We start from the raw sequence: 22484 nt of genomic DNA, 5'->3' as shown, positions 1-22484 counted from the left end.
ATTTGAATGCAGGCCCCACAGTCCAAACTCAATTCTCTGTCGGTATAGGGCCATATTTTTGCCTACACTACCGTCTTCAGATGAAAGCTCCAGTCTTTTATCAAGTGTCAGATAGTGTTGAATAAGCAGATACTTGTCCCATTAATCCATCACTCCTCCTTATTCTCGTTATACTCTTGTCCTTACTCCTGATACTTTAATAACCAATAACTAAAAAAAATTAGGCGTGTAGCATATCCTGACCAGACTCTGCTTAATAGGTAAATTCCTTCCAAAGTCCTTGGTCTGCTTGGAACAAAAACTTTGGACCATCTAATCATAAACAGCACTCTCACATGCCCTCTGGCCGGAGTTACTTAAAAAACAAAATTTAATGTTTATTTCAGCCATGCAAAGAAGATTTTGTCCACACTGGATATACACAAAAAAATTGTAGCATTTCATTTTTTATATGTTCTCTGCAGCAACATTTTTACTGCTAATTATATACTAGTAGCAATTTGAAGTTTTCTAAACAAGCATTTTATCTGTGCCAGTGCAGGCCATTAGGGCTGTTCACACAACTGTAAAGAGGGTTGGAGGATCTCCCAGCCAGGGTAGATTAGCCATACATGGTCCTGATTGGCGGTTGTGCAATTGCAAAGATCAAGATAGAGGGGAAAGTGATTGTGTAGGATGGGTGTGGCCAACGAACATCATGCCCCCAGCATTTTATTGAGGATGGGCAAGAAGCCACCCCTACCCCAGCTCACATATGATCACTCTGCCTTCCTCCTTCCTTGATCTTCACAAACATATGACTCTAGATCAGGAGAGCACACAACTCTCCTACCCTAGCTAAGTACTCATCCAACCCTGTTTAGGGTTATGTGAACAGCCCCATGGTGTTCCCATGCTAGAAGCTGTGCTAGTTTGAAGAGGGGCAAATTTTAGCTTTTCAAGTTACTGTGCTAAACTAACATGTAAAGATGAAGCCCATGAATTAGAAACTGCAACTTATATCTTAAAAAAATTAATTACGTCTTTGTGCCATAGTACCTGGTTTATTTCCCCCTAATTTTCTGCGATTGAGCCATAAACCGCCCTGAGCCATTTTTGGAAGGGTGGTATAGAAATCAAATTTAATAATAATAATAATAATAATAATAATAATAATAATAATATAGCAATGGAGTTTGGACTAGACAAGTGTGCTGCATTAATAATGAACAGAGGAAAATAAGAAAAACAGAAGGAATAGAACTGCCCAATGGAAGCAAGATCAAGAACCTTGAAGAGAAAGAACATTACAAATACTTGGGCATTCTCCAGGCTGATAACATTGCACACACTGAAGTTAAAAGAAAAATTGGAAGTGAATACATCAGGAGAGTTAGAAAAATCCTCAAGTCCAAGTCCAAACTCAATCGTGGGAACACCATACAAGCCATAAACACCTGGGCTATACCTGTTATCAGATACACTGCAGGAATAATAGACTGGACCCAGGCAGAGCTAGAGACACTGGATCGTAAGACCAGGAAAATAATGACCATCAATCATGCTCTGCACCCCCGCAGTGATGTAGATAGGCTACACCTCCCTCGCAGCTCAGGTGAAAGAGGAATGCTGCAAGTCCATCAAACAGTAGAGGAGGAGAAAAAAGGCCTTGAAGAATATATCAAGGACAGTGAAAAAGATGCACTTCAAATGGTCAATAACGAGAAACTATTCAACACCAATGAAACAAAGCAGGCCTACAAAAAAGAACAAGTCAAGAACCGAGCAGAAAAATGGAAAAATAAGCCCCTGCATGGTCAATATTTGCAAAATATAAGTGGAAAAGGAACATTGGTCCTACTGTGAAGGGTTCTTTTCCCCTGAAGTAGGAGGCCCTCAGGAAGGGTGATGAACTGAACAGGACTGGATCACGTGATTTTGTTGGAGGCGTGGTCATCTCCCAGCTCCAGTTCCAGGGCTGTTGAGCGAGGAAAGGAGAGTGCCAGGAGAGAGAGAAATAGAGGGAGAGAGATCTCTGTGGTAGAAAAAACATGTTATCGCGAATAAGAAAAAGAGAAAGTCAGAAGACCGGAAACAGCATCAAGAGACAGGCTATGCAGAAAAAACTACAACTAGAGACCCTGAAAGCAGTCTCATCAGAGACCCTCGAACCCATCCCTCTGAGGTAGAGAGAACAGCGATAGAGAGACATTCTCAGTGAGCGGGCTCTGTTCCACCCAGAAGAATACATCCGGGCGGGACTGAGGACCTCCTACTTCAGGGAAAAAGAACCCTTCACGGTAGGACCAATGTTCCTTTTTCCCCTGAGTAGGAGGTCCTCAGGAAGGGACATGCCCAAGCTAGTCTAACAGGTCCCGGGATGGGAAGATGTATTCAGACGACCTGTTGGAGGACCGTGCATCCAAAGGTCCTGAGAGAAATCCGAGATTTTATAATGCGTGAAGAAGTGAGTAATCGATGTCCACGTTGCCGCCCTGCAGATTTCAGCCAGAGGGATGTGTGCAGCAAAGGCTGTAGACATAGCCATGCTCCGGGTTGAATGAGCAGTCACTCCTCCCGGCATAGGAAGGTGGAGGGAAGAATATGCCAAACATATACAGGATTTGATCCACCTGGCTAATGACGATTTGGAGGACCTCGTGCCCAAAGATGAGGGGTGGAAGGAGATGAACAGGGCATCGGTCCTGCGAATGTCCCTAGTGCGACGAACGTAAGCACGCAGGACTCTGCGTACATCTAGCTTGTGCCACAGTCTTTCTTTCGGGTGCACTGGAGATGGACAGAATGAAGGCAGGACGAGAGGCTGAGACCTATGGAAAGATGAGTTAACCTTCGGAAGGAAGGTAGGGTCTAGGCGCAGCACTACGGAGTCAGAGTGGAACGTACAGAATTCTTTTTGCACCAATAGGGCCGCCAGTTCGGAGACCCTGCGGGCCGAGGTCACGGCTACCAAGAAGAGGACCTTAAAGGAAAGTATCCGAAGAGGAATGGAGGACAGCGGCTCGAAAGGGTCCTTCGTGAGAGCATTCAAGACGCGATTTAGGTTCCATGTTGGTAAACGTCGAATGGGGGGAAGAGCAATGTTGGAGGCACCTCGTAGGAACCGTGACAGATGCAGATGAAGAACAGAGTGCCCGGAGGAGGAGGAAATCTGTAGAACCGAAGCGAGGGCCGAGGCCTGACGTTCAGAGTGCTGGTACGTAGGCCTAAATCTAAACCCGCTTGGAGGAACCCCAAAACCTCGGACACCCCTGCAGAGAGTGGGTTGGTGCTGTGGGAGCCCGCCCACCGCATGAACGCCGACCAGGTAGTCTGATAAATACGAATCGTCGACGGACGGCAGGAGGCCAGGATAGTGTCCTGGACCCGTTGTGGGTAGCCCTTAGCCGCTAGGAGCGCGCGTTCAACCTCCAGGCGGACAGCTGGAGCCACTGGGGGTCTGGGTGAAGTAATAGTCCCTGGCATAACAGGTCCGGCCGGAGAGGAAGGCGCCGGGGGGGCAGGCTGCGAGGTTGAGAAGATCTGGAAACCACGGACGACGCGGCCAGAAAGGAACCACCAGGATGAGCTCCGCCTTTTCCACTATGAGTTTTCTGATGAGTTTTGCTATGATTGGGCTTTTCTTTTTGGGTGAGGAGTGCTCCGCCAAATGCTTTGTCTTTTTAAAAACCTTAACGGAGCGCAGGCCCGCCAGATCAGGTGCCGAAGGCACAGCGGCAGAGGCCAACAGTAAGGCGGGAGGGGGCGAATCGCCCGAAGCCGCAAGAGAGGCGGGACAAGCCGTGGTGGCCATTGAGCTACCTAGGGGCAGTAGCGGTTGGGTTCCCTCCGAGAGGGAACCCTGCATAATTTCTTCAGCATGAGCTGACTCCATAGCAGGGAGAAAGGAAGAAATAAACAAAAAACAAATTTGATCGTGCCAATTAGGAATTGTAAAGAAAAAATTAATTTGGAGATGGAATTTGGCTGACCTGATGAAGAGACTGCTCTCTTCCCACCATTGCACACACTAATGAGCGGTGAAGGAGGATAGAATAAAACAGGCAGTAGTTAGCAAGGTAGCAGTCGATAGGCAAAGCAGTAGACAAGAACTCTCTCCCAAAATGTCCTAACTCAAGCGAGACAGAACTGGAACTGCAGCTGGGCGATGACCACGCCTCCAACAAAATCACGTGATCCAGTCCTGTCTCGGGCATGCTCAGTTCATCACCCTTCCTGAGGACCTCCTACTCAGGGGAAAAATCAGACATCACCAAGACCTGGCAATGGCTTAAGAATGGCAACTTGAAGAAAGAAACAGAGGGTTTAATACTGGCTGCACAAGAACAGGCACTAAGAACAAATGCAATAAGAGCAAAAGTTGAAAAATCCACAACAAACAGCAAGTGCCGCCTTTGTAAAGAAGCGGATGAAACAGTGGACCACCTAATCAGCTCTTGTAAAAAGATCGCACAGACTGACTACAAAGGCATGACAAGGTAGCAGGGATGATACACTGGAACATCTGCAAAAAATACAAGCTACCTGTAGCCAAAAATTGGTGGGACCATAAAATTGAAAAAGTCAAAGATGTAAAAATATTATGGGACTTCCAAATACAAACAGACAAACATCTGCCACACAATACACCAGATATAACTGTAGTTGAGAAGAAAGAAAAACAAGTGAAAATAATCGACATAGCAATACCAGGGGATAGCAGAATAGAAGAAAAAGAAATAGGAAAAAAAAATCACCAAATACAAAGATCTACAAATTGGTTGCAGTTCCAAAAGACCTTGAAGAGTACCTCAACACCATAGGGGCCACAGAAATCACCACCAGCCAATTACAAAAAGCAGCTTTACTGGGAACAGCCTATATTCTGTGACGAAATCTATAACAATTGACAATAAAATTCAGCCATCCCAGGTCCTTGGGAAGGACTCAATGTCTGGATAAAACAAACCAGTCAATAACACCTGTCTGACTGTGTAAACAAGAAAGAATAATAATAATACCACCCCAGATATAACTGCATATCTGGGGTATACCTGCCACAATACACCAGATATAACTGTAGTCGAGAAGAAAGAAAAACAAGTCAAAATAATCGACATAGCAATACCAGGGGATAGCATAATAGACGAAAAAGAAATAGAAAAACAACAAAATACAAAGATCTACAATTTGAAATTGAAAGGCTGTGGCAGAAAAAGACCAAAATAATCCCAGTGGTCATTGGCGCCCTGGGTGCAATTCCAAAACAACTTGAAGAGCACCTCAACACCATAGAAGCCACTGAAATCACTATCAGCCAATTACAAAAAGCAGCTTTACTGGGAACAGCCTATATTGTGCGACGATATCTATAACAACAACAACATTGATAATAAAATTCAGCCATCCCAGGTCCTTGGGAAGGACTCGATGTCTGGATAAAACAAACCAGTCAATAACACCTGCCTGACTGTGTAAACAAGAAATAATAATAAAAATCTGGTCTAATTTGACACAGGATAGTGAAATATAAGATCGCTTGTGCCATCTAAGCTCAAAGGATGACAGGCAGAGGGGGGGAAAGGAGTGGAGGAGGGACAAGAGCTCTGAGAGGAGCAGAACGTATGTTAAATATGCTGTAGGCACTGCGGGAAAATGACCTGACTAGCAAGCCAGAGGTTGCTGGTTTGAATCCGCGCTGGTATGTTTCCCAGACTATGGGAAACACCTATATTGGGCAGCAGTGATATAGGAAGATGCTGAAAGGCATCATCTCATACTGAGTGGGAGATGGCAATGGTAAACCCCTTCTGCATTCTACCAAAGACATGCACACAGCTCTGGAGTCGACACCGATTCTTTGGCACACTTTACCTTTAGGTCAGTAGAGCTTTTTTCTCCCCTCATCAAAAGCAAAAAAGTGACGCTCCCTTCCCACTCCTCACTTTGTACTGGGACTCAGTTTTTACTAAAATAGAGGATGAAGGAATGAAAATGATGGCTTTTCTAGAATCTGCCCGTAGCATCTGTACACTATAATAAAGACTGGCCCAGGTATAGAACTTAGACTGTGTAATATAACCAGGACAGCCTGCAGCCTCAACTATGTCAAGATTTTCTTCAAAATGTTTTGAGTTCTTATATCTAAATGCCTTTTGTTTCTAACATATAAAGGTTTACACTAACTTGCCAGTCTGTGCATACTTTTGTTAAATCACTTGTGGCCAACCAGTGGCCTGAATGAAAACAAAAAAGCAACTCTCTTCCAATCTCTCTCTACCAGTGTTCCCTCTAAGGCGTGAGCATGTATGCCCACTCACAATTGTTTGGATGTCCACTCAGTTAATTTTAGATCTCACTCAGGTTGAATCAGGAAAGCCCCATTCTGAATGCACATGCACACACACTGCCTTGATAGTGCCGCCCAGAACAAAATTCATTCCGCACACAGATGAAAAAAAAGAAAGAGAGAGAGAGAACACTGCTCTCTACCTGGAGAAGATTCTTACTTTCCTCACTAATGTCCAGGTGACGGGTTATTTACAAACCTCTACTGGAGGAGCAAAAAATGCTTGGGAAGATATTTCTGTGATCTCTCCTCATTCTCTAAAGCTGCATCCAGATGGCAGCTTACCCAGTTACTGATCTAATGTTATAGCACTATAACAGAAAAATGTGGGATTCTGCATAGGACTGTGCCTCAAGGAAGAGGTACCAACAGAGCTCTGTAGAACAGCCCATATTGTGGAAAGGGACATCTGCCCCAATCCCGTTGGACCATAGTCTGCAATTTGGACAAAACAATCAGCATAGCTACTGGCATAGCCCCTATTAAGCATACACATGTCATACATGCTCAGTGCATCTGACTCTTGCAAAGGGGGTGTGTGTGTATGAGTGAGAGACACACAGACAGAATTTTCCATCTAGAAGCAATTGTTAGATATAGACAGAAAGTCACTGGACAATTCATAATAAAAGCAAGTGTGACTATCACATCACACTACTATACTAATATTTCCATATGCAGGATTTTAAAGATGATTGTGGGTTTCTCTTTAACACTAGACTGCAAAGAAAAGCCCTTTCAGAATCCTCTGTATTTCTCATTCCTTGGATATCTGAATTATTATTGTCTTCTGGAATGCTCCTGAGTTATGAATAAATCAACCACAAAGACACTATATGCTACTGCTGTTCCAAACAATCAGTACAATACTAGAAGACTTGCAGACAAATACCTTGAACTGGCAGTTCAATGGAGCTGCAGTTATAATGCAACACTGTTTGCAAAGAATAGGTGACTGTACTTTTAAATGAAAAAGGCATGTCAGCCTCAACCTCTATAGGGAAAAAGGAAACTTGGGCAGCCAGCAAAAAACTGATTAGAAGGCAACTTGGGCAGTTCCAGCAGTTCAAGTTCTTACTAGCAAAAGAGGGAAAGTACTTCCTGCATCTATAACATCAAAAGTAAGCTGATTGTGATGAATATTTCACCTTGAAGAATGTTCAGAAAACAAGAGGTAATTCAAAGAAAGATTCAGAGTATGGCTAGCAATGTTTGGCTAAGCTCAATAAATGAACAAAAGCAAATTCAAATCAGACTCCTCACAGCACTTAAGGGAAATTGGAGGCGAAAGACACCACTTACTGAGTAAAACATACAAGCTACTTTAAAAAGGGGGGGGGAGTTCCTGGGTTGGACTATAATAAGGAGAATTCATGTGAACAAGATCTTTATCTGTACCTCTAGTAAAGTGCGAAGAGATGCAGCAAAAGAAAGCTGTAACACAAGCTTGTTGTGAATTGTATTTATATCTCTTTGGCATGCCTGTATCTGATATTCTGCTAGGAGACAGACCCAACCCCAAAGGAGCTGTTTAAACAAGCATAACATTAAGCTTCAGAGCCTCAGAATGAAATCTTTGTTCTTGCTCAAGAGATCTATCAGGTATGCATTTGTGCCGAAGTGAACCGACACTGTGATTTAATGAGACAGAACATAGACTTGCTATGACACAAATTTGGGTGGCAGAGCAAGGGCTCAGCTCAGCTTCTTTTACTCGCTTTTCCCAATGGGACACTCTTTTAGCACTGCCATAAACAGGGTGAACACATAAGGACATCTTCAAATTCCCAATTTACAAAAGCGGGCTTTTCAAAACAATAAATGCAAACACAAGTTAGTATTAACAAATATGCTGCAATTCTAACCACTCTCCAGATGCAGACAAGAGTGTCTCCAGTTTGTGTCTTAGACTTAGGAGGACTGCTAAAAGCAACAGAGCAGAGACATGTTTTTATTACTACAATTTGGTGGAGGTGGGGAGGAGATAATTTACTATACAAAATCCTTGGACTATGGACAACTCTCATTAGCAAACAAAATTCAAAAACATGGGAGTTTTAGACTTAGAATTCTAGCTTCTAATAAGCAATTTAAACTGAAATTCCTCAGTTTTTAAACACACAAAGATAATCCGAGATGTACTTTGTGACTGCTCTGCTCTTTAAGGATTCCTGTCACAATTATTTCTAAAACTGAGAATTCACACAGTTTAATATGTTGTATATTTTCTGCTTTTAGAAAACTTCCTTATCGAACTCCAAGCCTGTGCAAGGTAAAGTAGAAAACACTCAAATTTCTGCTCCCACTCCCAACATTTTATCAGAAGTGTGTGAACAAGAAATCTTTGAAGAAGGAAGTCCACAAAAAATCTCATTTCCAACCCTTAAAACCCTCAAGGGTTGCTCATTTCCAACCCTTAAAATGAAATACAAATTTTTCATTTTTTTCCCTCCCTGCTACCCACCACTTATAACCCACATAGCAAAGGCAGAACTTAGGGGAAATCCACACATTAAAAATTTAATACTATGATCAATTGTAAACCAAATGGTTTAAGGAATCCTATCTTACCAGAGTTACCATTCATTCTATTGAAAAGCAGCTTATAATGAGGTAGAAGTAAAGGCTGGATTACGCCCAGGAACAACAGGAATCTTTAGATTTTGGTAATTGGCATCATACCAAGCCAGAACAGGAAACACTGTAGCCCTATTTGTTCCTTTGAGAATAGGAGTTTAGGACAGAAGTGGTGAAAGTTTACAATAGTAACTGCAACACTGAATTCTTTCAGAAGAGTTCTATATCCTATATATATGATTTGGATGCCATACTATCTATGGTCAAATATTCTATGAAGCCAAGATTTATTAATTCCATTGCTTAGTTCTACTTGCATAACATCTTTAATGCTACATTAAGTTACAATTAGAATTTTAAGAAAGCATAAGTCTTCAATACATGAATTTTAAAGTACTTCTCCATTTTTGAAAGTATTAAGCAAAATTTAACCAGTCAGTTAAACCAAGTTTTTTTCCCCACCAAATGTGCAACTATAATATCACAACTGCCAACATTTTGTTATGATTTTGTGTAGTCAAGACAAAGTGTTATGAAAGGTGGCGAAGATAAATGTAGTCCATCTAGCATCTATATAGTATTCCACAAGCACTCTATGATTAAGCTCCATAAAGCTTCTGCAAGGGAGGAAGAGATTAAACATCAGTAGGAATGTGCAAACCGTTTCGAAATGGGTTGCTTCAAGTGTTTTGGGCTGAGAACAAAACACCCTTTAAATAAAAGGCCAGTTTCAAGCTCAGAACAAAACAACCATGTTTCAATTCGAAATGTTTTGACCTTCTGAGTGCCATTTTGGAGGCCTGTTTGTCCCTTGCTGATTGGCTTTCTGGCACTAGCTTCCGATTGGCTTGCAGTCTCCTTGCTTCTTGGTTGGCTAATTGGCTTATCATACAAATCAAGTGTTGCCACAGGCAACTGTGCCCCCACTGGCTGCGGGGAGGGAGCAGGCAACACAAGAGGAGGGAGTTTCAAAATGTACTCCAAGTGACTAGGAGGCAGAGTTAGCCCTATAAGGAGTACTATAAGTGTGCCTTTCTTGAAGAGAATACATCAGGAGGAGGAGGAAGGCAGGCAGGATTGGTTTTGTTATTTTCTTTTCTCAACACTGAGAATAATGTGCTGTACTATCTGGTTTTGCTGGATCTCAAAAGATCTTGGGTGCCCTCCTTCCTTGAGTTACAGTTTGTTTTGTTTGTGAGATAGTGTTGTGGTGAGAAATGAACAGTGGCAGCTGTGCACGTGCATATCCTTAACCATCAGAGGTTCATTCCAACATGCTGGAAAACCAAGCCAGGCAAATAGGTGACCATTATCAAACAGGAAAATACATTTTGCATCTGTGCCCTTTCACATCTCTGTGTGTTAAAAGATGAATTAAATGGTAGGGATGTGCCCGAATAGTTTCAGTGCCTCTTTGGAGAGGCGCCAAAATGATTCAGCTCCCTGCTGCCAAAATGTTTGGGGGCAGAGTTCCCTTAAGAGGTGACAGACAGGTCTTACCTGCCCATCCCCCAAACCTCCGCTGCCCCATGCCACCCCACTGCGGTGCTATTCCCATTCAAGATTCTCAGTGAAAGTGGCAGCCTGTGCCACTTGCTCCTTTAAAGTGCCGCAGAGACAGGATGCTTCCCCCAGCATCCCTTGTACGACATCAGCACACAAATGGTGCCAACGCATGCCCAATACCATTTGTGTGCCAATGCCATGCGAGGGATGCTGGGGGAAGCATCACATTGCTGCGGCATTTTAAAGGGTCAAGCAGCACAGGCTGCCACTTTCACTGAGAAGCTTGGGTGGGAACAGCGCCACGATGGTTTGGGGTGGCAGAGGCTTGGGGGATGGGCAGGTAGGACCTGCCCACCTGCTCTTAAGGGAACCCCTCACCGCCCTTGGGATGGTGCCGAAGCAATTTGGTACACATCCCTATTAAATGGTTAAAATATGAGTTCAACAGAGATTTTCAGAGTTCAGTTAAGACTGGAATAACTAATAAGAGAAACAAAACTATTTTTCTTTCTGCTTACTCATTAGTTTTAAATTGTTCCTCCCCCCAAGACAAGAGAGCAATTCAGATTCAACAACAAATCTTGTTCTGTTATGAGGACAAGCTATGGTGAACCTTGGACTCACATGTTCCCATGCCTCTGTGTGATAGGGGATGAAATGAGAATCTTTTGCTTTCACTTTGTAACAATCACAATGTCATTTTATCTGAACGTAGTAAACTGTGGTTTGCAAACAAGCTATGGTTTAAACAAAGTATTATCCGAAATGACAGCTTAATTCTGGAGAACAGTCCATCGGACCTTGGCAACTCCAATCAGGAAAGGTGGGTGAAGAGATAGTCTTTACAGAAATCCTCATATAGAGGGAGGAGAGCGATACAGGGGAAGCTCTTTAGCAAGGGGGAAAAAACCCTGCTAACTGGGCAAAGAGGCACCTTTTAATGTTGTGATTCTCTTTATTTAGCAGGGGGAGAGTAAATAGCCCTATCCCCCCCAGCACAGTACCTCCAGTGACTGATGCTGGTGTCTATCTTATGTTTCTTTTTAGATTGTGAGCCCTTTGGGGACAGGAAGCCATCTTATTTATTTGTTATTTCTCTGTGTAAACCGCCCTGAGCCATTTTTGGAAGGGCAGTATAGAAATTGAATGAATGAATGAAAGAAAATAGCTGGCACGGAAAGTGTTAGGCAAGCATCCTACTCTTCACCGACTTTTCTTTTGCTCCTGACTGCTGGGCTCCAGCAGTTGCCTTTAAATGAAAAACATATAAACCAGGGAAATGCTACACAGAACAGAGTTTAGTGTGGAATTTGACCCTAACATATCATCATCTCACACAAAATAGCTCTAACATATTCCTTGCCATTATTTCCCAAGCCTAAACATATACGTTTTAATTTTATACCCTTTTTGAGCAGTTTATTTTTTAATGATTTTAAAATCATTTAAATTCTTATTTAAAAAACAGTGAGACTCCCTAAATAAAAACATTCTATATTTCCATCAAACAAACACTATATTTTACTGGAAAGCACTAAAACTAATAACTTAAGACTTGGCATCCACTATTGATAAATGGAAGCTCTCCTCCAGGTAGTACATACCTTTTAAGCTCAGTTCAGTTCAGTTAGTTTATCAAATTCATAGCTGCTAGCACTCAGATTATTCAAAAAAAAGATTAACCCAGTGAGAGCAGAATGGACAATAGATCTTTAGCACACTGGTTTTTATTCCAACAATTAAATTCCATCCATATTTCAATTCAAATCTTAGCAGACATGCCTTATCTGGAAGCATTGTGAGGTTGCTGCCTATAGTGCCAACACTTCACTTTTACTGGCTTTAGTTCTATGTTTTACTATTAAGTGAAAGCTCACAAACCCCCCACCCCTTTTTTTCTACTCTCCTGGGTTACGAGAACACAGAACTATTCTGGACGTAAGGAGAAAATCTTACTCGCTGATACCCTATGAACTTTCCTTAATTCTATCACAGAACTGATGTTTTACTTCAGGCCTTTTGCAAGTGCAATTTCCACCACTGCATTCAGAACTGGATATCCAGATTTACTGCCAGAAGCAAGGGAAAAGAAAATCTCATTTTTCTAGCCAAGATGTTTAAAGAGGGAGTTTGAGAATGCTTTTTTGGACAGTGCATTTGATTTTCAGTTAAGTGGTGTATTTCCTGGAAAGTAATAAATTTATATATACATTTCATTCAGAAGTAATCTAAGCTGAATAAATCCTCACTAAGAAAATAAAGAACATGCCAATTTATTCAAATAATATTGCACTTTCCCCCTTTAAGTAATGACACTTTGGAGGTTGTTGCTGGGCTTTTGAGGGCGGCGGGGTGTGTGTGTGTGGTTATCAATCATACAAAGCACTGCATATTAAAAAGCTGTGGAAACATCAGCCAATTTTTCCCCTATGCAAAATAATTGGGAGGCTCTTATGTAAAAACATAAACGCACAGCATAGCAGAAAGCTACTGAAAACCCTCGTTAGCATTAGTGAGGCATACAAAGCATGTTGTGGCTGCTTAAGCAGAGAATAGTTAGTTTTCATATAGTCCTTGCTGCTTACTTCACCTAGTTCTTGCTGTTTCACCTTTTGAAAGGTTTTACCTACACGCATTTAGCAAAATTAGTTCCCCATTCACATCGACTTACAAACATCAAGTTTTATTTGCATATTTCCTCCTGCCTATGAGACCATGCTGCATATACAACTTACAAATGAACTGTTAGCAAAACACAGACTCTGCATTTGCTGGAAACAACGCCTATCAAAACAAAGCATCAAAAACTAGGGAAGTCAATTTCCCAATTCCTGTTTATTTTTGGCCAGTCATAACTTTTAAGGAAATCAATATAAACTTTTCAGAGGGATCTGAAGCACAACACTGATGGACTGGCTCACTCTTCAGTGGGCTTCTCATACAAATTTTTGTAAGCCATTATTTTTAAAAACTAAACTAAACACCACTTCACTAGATCCTTTAAAACCCATTTTCATCCACTGTGCCAGAGGCTAACAATTCAGAGACCTTATTTAACATTAGATCCGAACAATCCAAATTTGGAACAATTATTTGTTTGAAGGCATATACCAAATGAATTGAATCCCTTAGTTCAGCTCTCACTGGAAAGGTAACTAGACTACAACTGTCAATGCCATTACTTGCAAGTCACTTCAGAAGGTGCCACAATGAGAACTGAAATGGCCAAGAGATCTCTTCCCTACTATAAGAGGTAAAATTACTATTGACAAATCTCCTAGAGGCCACTTTAATTAAAAATCTTGTTACCTGAACATGCAAGCACACCCAGTTTACATGTTCAGGACTATGGTATAAAGTTCCTGCTCCTTCCTTTAAATGACATATTTCTAACAAGAGACTTTTAAAGAATTTTAAAGAATTGTTTCTAGAGGAGATAATATATGTGAAGAATCTTTGTGATCGGTCCTTTTAGAACTTGCAACTTAAGGGAGAGTTTTGAGATCCACTGGCTGACATCTAGACCAACACACCAGGGTTTTTTGAAGAACGAGGGGAGATATTTGACGATTTGCCCCCCTCCTTCTGCAGCTGCCCGTGCTTTCAAAAACTATGTTGATGTTTGGGGAACCCTCAGAGAGTTTCAAAAAGGGGTGGACTGCATGAGGGGGAGGGGCAGTTTTCTGCAACAGAAAACCCTGGTGTATCAGCAGAGGCAAGCAAAGTCTGGCCATTGACTCCAATGCTAAAAAGAAATTTTCCATTACATCTTTTTGGAAAATGAGTAAGGCCTTTAGATAAATCTGATGAGAATTCCTGATGGCAGAATCCCTTCGATGCTGTGTTCTTTCAAAAGGTAAACAATCAGTCTTCAGAAACCAAAGCAATGAACTCCTTACTAATAAAAAAAGATTAAACTCATAGCCTTGGACACCATCGTTCAGTTATATGGCAAGGTCTTCTTTCAATCTCTGCAAAGTTTATTTTCAGAGATAGCATATTGACATCCAAAGCCATTGTTTCTGATCTTTCTGCTTTAAAAAGCTATTTGATACCTTTACCTAACTCAGAATAAGCACAACTCTTCAAACGTTCCAGTGAATAATCTTCTTACCATCACTTCCCAAACTCAAAATTTCTAACTGACAAAATCTTTCCTGTCCTTACAAAATACTAAAACCCTACCAGGAATATCTCATCAACAATAAACTCTATAGGAAAAGAAACATTATGGATTCATCTGTACCAATCATTACTTAATCCTATGCTAGGGATGTGCACAGACCACACACAGTCCAACCTGTGGTTCGAGCACAGTGGCCTGCATCCCCAAAAGCCCCACACGGCACCAGCACGCACATGGCATCTGCACATGCGCCATTTCCATGGTTAGCATGGTGTTGCTGATTACACAAATGGCACCTACACATGCGCAGACACCATATGTGTGCCGATGCTGTGCGGGGCTTTTGGGGATGCACGCCACCCCACCAGGAAGCTGTATGGGGCAGCCGAGAGCAGTTAAGGACTTGCTCTCCACTTTCTTAAAGCTCCTGAGCTGCAATACTGAACTGTGCTCAAACCACGATTCGTGCACATCCCTATCCTGTGCCAATCTATTTTAGTTTCTCAGAACCATTGCAGAGTGGTCTTCAAGTTTCTGTAATCTACATAAAATAAGGATATCTGAATCCTGGAGGAATTAGATTATCCACTATCTGGATCTATCCAGTCCTCATTCTCTTCTCTTCAAGGAGCCAAGTCTCAAATAATATACCTCATTGGCTTCACAGCAAAGGCATCTCAGAATGCCCCTTGTGATGTTGTTCTTCTAATGGGAATCAGTCCTCAAGCTCCTCTCCCACAAGAAGTAGACAGAGTGAGGCTGAAGCTGGTTATTTACTCTAGATCCCTTATACATAGCTAGATTATAGAATTCTTTTTACACATATCAGGCTTTTTGCAAAGCTCATGGCTATGGGAAACAGCAAAAAGTCAGCCTTGATTCTACCATGCAATAAACCAATAGTTCAAGTAGTTTTATACAAGCACAGTTCACCAGAAAAATCTATAGAGTAATGAAGAAGAAATGGTTCAACAATCACAGGCTTATTGCTGATCTGGACACACGATCAAACATTTAGACAATCAGTTAATTATATAACAAAAATCAAAAACTGAGAATGCATTCAAGCCAGATTTAAACTTGTCAAAATGTGGGTCTTTCAGTCAAATTCTAACCAGCCATAATTTGAACCTTTGGGTTGACAGACACAAGCACTGTTCCCTCTAAGGTGTGCATGCGCTCACAAGTTTTTGGATGTCCACTCAGTTAATTTTAGATCCCACTCAGGTTTAATCAGGAAGGCCATATTCTGAATGCACGTGTGCACACACGGCCTTGATACTGCCACCCAGAACAAAATTCATTCCACACAGAGATGAAAAAAATTAGAGAGACCACTGGACACAAGTAGCATCTATCTAAACATACATGTCTTGTTGAGTGGTAACAATGCTAGCCTGGTCTGAGAAAAAGCTTTGTCAATACAAAAGATGTTTTCAGGGCAGTATCCCAAACTTTCATTTAAAATGCATTAACAAACAGATCTGCAGATAAGGAACTGGTTTTTGAGTGGGTCCTCATTTGATTATGTTTTTGTTGAGGCAGCAAAGAAGAATCTGCAATCATCAGGATTGATTGCAGAGTTTTGTGGTAAAATGAAGCATAAGGTCCATCAGAACCAGGCTATTTGATGAAGTTCTATTCATGGATTGCAGCTGGTTAATGAGACCAAAACACAGTCCAATATTGTGCCTCCTTTTAAGTGTTATGATTCATTTGGAGTTTACATATTTGTAGAGATGACTGACAATCTTAATGTTTTCTTATCAACTAAAACATACTGTGTTGATCTAGGGGCAGTCCAAAACATTTTGCTGACTGAGGCAGAGGACAATATGCCACTCCACCATCTGTGGGTGAGTGCTCAGCAATCAGGCCAAACTATCAAGGCAGCAGCAGTAGCATGTAAATACTCTTAGACGATGTCAGTAAACCAGGCAATGGCAGAAGGGACATAAAGGGGGTGGAGTGTGGGGTCAGAAAAGAAGAGGTGTGTCTCAGCGAGGTGAGAAAGGAAAAACCAACAGCTTGGGCCAGTGAGGTTGTGGAGAAAGGTGGTGGCAGTGAGCAGTAGGGAGGTCTCTGGGGAGAGGGAGGCCAGCACTTTCTGCCTCTGGGCCCCTCCTTGTGTCTGCGCCTGAGGCAAGAAAGGGCCACGCGCTGCTCATCAGTCACAAAATCTGATCTGCAGTAATTTATAGAATTTTATTTGATTTAGATCTAATAGGGCAATAGGCCCATGCAGCCTCCAACACCTCCACAAAAGGCTGTATAAATTCACTAAAGAGAAGAATCCCTGTATCTTTCCCAGAAAATAAGGGAGGCGGTCTTCTAGCACTCCACTGTCTCCCTCAATGAATTAGCCCCAGGTTGCTATGCCAGCCACCACTGCTCCGAATTAATTTCACATTAATTTTAAAATACAGAGCATTGTCAGACTCTCTTCCCCACTCCCGCACCATACCTTTTTCAATTCATGCACCTCGCAAGCAAGGAAACACGCACCACCCCCTGCACACCTCTCCTAACCCTCCCACCTGCGGCAGCTCTTCGGGAACGAGCCCCGGCCCCCGAGGGCTGCTGGGGCAGACGGAGGAGGCCGTGCGCGGGGTGTGTGCGCGGGAGGGGCGGGGGTCGGACCCCAAAGGCAGAACCTCCACTGAGGGAAATGCCAAGGCGGTGCCGGGGGGGGGGGCAGAGAGGAGGATCAAGAAGCGAGAGAAAGAGAGCGCGACAGGGGATCAGCGCTTTCGCATTCAGTCCGATTAAGAGGTCTCCCAGGCAGCCGCCCTCTCCTCACACAGACACACACGCCCTGCCGAGAGGCAACGGCTCTCCTCCCAGTCAGATCTCCCACACAGGGAAGGCGCCCCAATGTTACCAACTCCATCCCAGGCTGAAGCAGCCGCCGCCATGTTGGGTAAGGCTCCGCTTCCTTCCTTCCTTCCTTCCTTCTTCCCTCCCCACCCAACCCCCTCCACCACCTCTCCCTCATCCACTCACCTTGGGCCCCCCGGTGGCCCCCGAGCCCCAGCCCCAGCACCACCAGCGCCAGCCCGAGCGGCGCGGGAAGGGGACGGGGAGAGGCGCGAGCCGAACCCCCCGCCATAGCAACGGCCTCGCGGCGGTCGTAGTAACAGCAGCTGCAGAGGCGGGCAGGCGGGCGGTGGCGACAGCCTCGTTTTCGCCCCAGCTCGCGCCGGGCTCGGCTGAGACGGCAACGACGGCAGCAGCGCGAGACAAATCAGACACAAATCAGAGCGAGAGCTATACTGGAAGAGCCCGCCGGGCTTAAAGGGGAGGTGGCGCCGAGCCTTAAAGGAGAGGGAGGGAGGCGGCGAGTTAGCCGACAGTAAACCAGTGCCCGCAGACAAAGGGGAAAGCGTAGTGGGCCGCCGTGCACGCGCCTGAGACGGCGGAAAGGCGGGCTCGTGGTTGTTTGCGAGCATTAGCTTGTCGGTGCCCACAGTTTGCCAGTTTGCATGTACGCAGTCGCTCTGGGGGCGATTTGCAGTGTTGTGGTCCTCGGTGTCGGCAGGGACAGGGAGAAGCGTGCAAATGTGTAAAACGAGCATTTTATAAAATGTGTGTGCGTGAGCGAGTTTTTGTTCAGCAAACGTTGAGAAATTCGCTGGCAGTGAAGCACTGATTTGCACATCGTGGGTGGCGGGCAGATAATAAACGAGATCCAGTATCTTTGGCCTGGCTCACATGTGTGCATGTTGACTGCGGTGCATGTGTGAATTGACCATTGCTGCAGATATAACGCCATAGATAGAACTTGCATATTCTCTCAAGAGACAATACTTTTCAGTGAAGTCAGTTCATACATTCAATGGCAGTCACCAGGAGCTCAAACGAACACTTGATTTCATTACAGGTAACACACCCTTGACAACTAGCAGCTGAATGTGTGAAAGGACTCAGTTGAAAGGCACTGTTCAAAGTTAGGAAACATAGGAAACTGCCATATACTGAGTCAGACCATTGGTCTATCTTGCTCAGTATTGTCTTCACAGACTGGAAGCCGCTTCTCCAAGGTTGCAGGCAGGAATCTCTCTCAGCCCTCTTGGAGAAGTCAAGGAGGGAACCTGAAACCTTCTGTTCCTCCCAGAGCGGATTCATCCCCTGAGGGGAATATCTTGCAGTGCTCACACATCAAGTCTCCCATTCATATGCAACCAGGGCAGACCCTGATTAGCTATGGGGACAAGTCATGCTTGCTACCACAAGACCAGCTCTCCTCACCTAAGTTATGTAAGGTAATCTAATCTTCACTATTTTTCAAGTGGGGGTGACATTGACAAAACGTTCCATGTGAGAGCCATATCTCATTCGGTTAACCTCTGCGCTCTTGTAATGTGTTGTGCTTTTTCAGCACTGGGTGGGACCTTTAAAAGAACCTTTTAAGCCTGGTGACATCTGGGAAGTGTAGTGCTTTGCATACTTTCACCATAGAGCTCTACTTGCCAGCATTCCTGGTGCACCTTCCAAGATGGCACTGCGGCTCAGAGGGATTCAGTCCAATTAAGTAAAGAAGTCGCACTGGCTCTGAGCAAAGTACAACGCTGCCCAATGGGAGCAGTCACCTCCATGCAGTGCTGGGTGTGTGTGGAATATTTCGCTTTGGTCAAAGCTTTATGTAGGCCTAAGAAACAGGGAGCCACACCTGGGATCATTGGCTCCCAGGCCTTGCAGTGAAGAACATCAATCTGTGAGTCACATCTAAATGGTTCATTCACACATGCAAGTAGCCACTTGATGTCAAGGAGTGATGACCATGAAGGTGAAGCCAGACCTGTCTCTGTAAAATAACCAAATATGGAAAGATCAAAAGCTGTACATGTGTGTCACACATGTGTGTGAACCCAGGCCTTTCTGTTTAGGAAACACGTCTTCATGCCACTGTATGTGCAGTTCATATATGGTTATTACAGAATATAGCTGACTAATTGGCCAGTGCTAACTGCTTTGCCATGTGCTTGCACTTTGGGGCGAGTCAGGGAGGAAGAAGAAGTCTTTGCTTCTGTGTGCAGTATTTGTGCCATGTGCAAGCGGGGTATGGTGCAATAAGGGCATGTCTTCTGTACTAGTAGGTGGTTTACTACACCTAAAACACACTTATCTGAGGCACACACTTGTAACACACATCTTCGCTGCATTGTCTGCACTGGTAATAGCTCAGTATTGTTGCAGATATGATGTTATACCGTTACATTGTGCTAACTTAAAGAAGATCACATTTCACATCACACAGAAGTCGTCTATATACAAAGGGTGAGTGTTCAGTGAATGCTATACACATGCATGGATAAAAAGCCAGTGTCTTTGTTATGCTTGAACTATATGTGCTGCTGCTGGCTCCATACAAAGTGCAGACCCAATACCTCTGAAGTCTGAAGAACTATTTTCAGACTTCAGCATGCAAACCAACAGTCATGCTAAATGTAGGAGAGCAGGGTACTGTTAGCCTGAAGGGCCCTTCCCAGACCATGTTAGTGGCTCTCCCGGGATGCATCAGAAAATATTATGGGATTCCAATTAAAATGCATCTGGTTGCAGCAAAGGCAGAACTCGGTTTTCTCCTTTCAACCATGGTGTATATGCCTTGTGCTGCTGGTCCCTTGGGGAGTCGGTGCGCTGGTGGAATGGTTGCATTTCAGACTTAAATAAAATCCTGTCTTAAATTCTTTCTGGAGGCTCAGCTCATGATTCACTTGTGGAATTTCTAGTCTCCTTGTGTGTGCGCACTTGGACAAAGTTACACCAGACCTCCAAAGACAGTGAGGGTGTCCAGCTGCAGGGACCTAGGGGTTTAGAGAGAGTGCAAATAAGGGATGGCTGGGAAAGAGAAATGCCCCATGAGAAGAAAGGAGGGAAAGTGTTGGGACAAAGTTTTTGATACTTCAAAGTAATTTGTTCTTTGTCCCTCTGCTGTCATTATGAAAACATTCCTCCATATAAAACAAAAAAACCAACACAAAACCCTGCTGCATCAGCACATAGTTGAAGAACAGTGTTAATGAGGAGACAGGCTTGATCACAAAGTGTGAAGTGGACCTCCCTAAAGGAACATGGACTGCACAGTTGTCAGGGGAGGCCAGAGTTCTCTGTGAACCCTCCCAACAAATGTTGCTTTGGAATGAAGACAGTGATACCAGATGAACCATGTTTCATCTTATTTATTACTAGCGCATGAAAGCAAATAAGAAAAGCAGGGACGGCTACGCAGCAGGAGCCAGGGAGGACAGCTGTGCATGCAGCACAGGTAGAAAGAGATTGGAGAGCTATTAATGCCAGGCACTGTTTTCCTAGCCATGGACCCTGGGATCAAATGTTTACAGCCTGTACACATATATCCTAAAACCCTTTGTGTGCTTTTGCTTGATCTTTGGATAGTGCAACCATGAGCGCCCTCAGGACATTTTCCCAGTGGGGGTAAAATATAGACAGACAAAGTATGTAAATGGACATCAGAACACAACAGCCAATATTGGCTCAATTAGGGAAGGGGGCAACTCCCCCCCCTTGCCCCATCCCCCAGATGCCCATGATTGCAACCTAGGAGGTCTGGGTTTATGGGGAAAGGAGAGTGTAGTTTCAATATAAAATAAAATTTGCTTTCAAAAGCAGTTTTCAAAATATTATGATTTCAGCATTTCTGCTCCATTTAATCTGCTGATTTGGACTCACCAGGAAGGGTCCATGGCAAAGTACATTTTTATTTGCATGCAGAAAATTCCAGGTTCAATCCCTGGCTCTCCAGGTAGGATGGGAAAGAACTTTCTCTGTCTGAAATGCGGATGAGCTGCTGCCAGTCAGTCAGGCACATGTAACTGCTGCAGCCCCATCTGTCTTCCTTTTAAAGGGGACAAGCTCCATAGCTTAGTGGTAGGACATATACTTTCCATGCAGAAGGTCCCAAGTCCAATCTTGGCCATCTCCAGGTAGAGTGGGAAAGACCTTCTTGAAACCCTGGAGAGCAGCTACTAGGGGTAGGCAATACTGACTTAAATCAGAAAAGTGATTTCACATGTTCCCCATTGTTTTGCAATCATATCTGTTCTCTAAAGTGAAAAATGAAGTTCTTGGCAATTTTTTCCACTGAGGAGGCCTGGAAATTGCCAACAACACAAATCATGGCAGGCAGCATCTCTTATTTGGCTCATGGCATAGAGTTTGAAAGGCTAGTGGTTATTGGATAGGTCAGTCTGCTTGTGTGTACTTTATAATGTTTTGCAACATTACTGGAATTGGGAGTGGAGAGGGGAAACCACATATTCCAAGAAGTGTCATAGAACCATCTGGAATTTTATCAGATCATAGAAAGAGTCATGTTATCAACATCTTTGGGCTAAGTTCCCTCTTCTTCTTTTTTGGCCCTACTTGCTGCTGCTATCAGGAAACTCCCATGTACTAAATTAAGTGGACTGATGGATAAGGGCCGGAGTAATGCAGGGTGAATTAGTCTACTTTAAACATTGGACATTACAGTAATTTCCCATGACTGCAGATGTGACTTGCTGAATCCATAGCTATATACATGGTAGTGTATCTACTACAGTTGAAGGGGAGGGGGGGAGGAACTGCATCAGAAAAGCGATGTCCTGTGCCCTGAGTGCACTACGCAAATTAATGACACTTTCTAGTTCTGCAGAATTCATTCTGCTTCTCCTAGCCATATTGTAGGATGAGGGCTGTGCCAGATATGAAAGTCATGTTTTTTGATGATGGTCAGCCCTGCTTAGCCCAAACCTGAGATTTCATGAGGTGCTAATTACATGTTTCCAGCCTTATTGGTGCCCCCATAAGGGCTGAAGACTGGCTGCTGCTTCTTTTTAAAAATGAAAACAGAGATTTGCAGGATGATGGAATCTGGGCCAGTTAGCAAATTCCTCACTTTTACAGTACACAAACATGCAGAATACATGTTTTTGGCTGTATGCA

The 22484-nt window shown here is 43.6% G+C and overlaps 1 protein-coding gene and 1 long non-coding RNA gene across 3 annotated transcripts in view; one reads left to right on the top strand and one right to left on the bottom strand.

The window, feature by feature from the left end:
• ACVR1B (activin A receptor type 1B) overlaps positions 1-17904 on the bottom strand; it is a 56870-nt gene extending 38966 nt beyond the window's left edge. The window contains exon 1 of one of the 2 annotated variants that reach the window (XM_053298119.1): positions 17541-17904. In XM_053298119.1, coding sequence (XP_053154094.1) covers positions 17541-17646 — 106 coding nt within the window. In that variant the 5' untranslated portion in view covers positions 17647-17904. Of the gene's footprint in view, positions 1-17001; positions 17057-17540 lie in introns of those variants that run through there. The other variant, XM_053298120.1, reaches the window with a different exon arrangement.
• LOC128345736 (uncharacterized) overlaps positions 17232-22484 on the top strand; it is a 30527-nt gene continuing 25274 nt past the window's right edge. Inside the window, exon 1 of the long non-coding RNA XR_008316612.1 lies at positions 17232-17457. This is a non-coding gene — a long non-coding RNA (uncharacterized LOC128345736). The remainder of the gene's footprint in view (positions 17458-22484) is intronic.

Source organism: Hemicordylus capensis, chromosome 2, assembly GCF_027244095.1.
Source record: "Hemicordylus capensis ecotype Gifberg chromosome 2, rHemCap1.1.pri, whole genome shotgun sequence".
Taxonomy (NCBI): domain Eukaryota; kingdom Metazoa; phylum Chordata; class Lepidosauria; order Squamata; family Cordylidae; genus Hemicordylus; species Hemicordylus capensis.
This window is presented reverse-complemented; position numbering and strand designations above follow the sequence as displayed.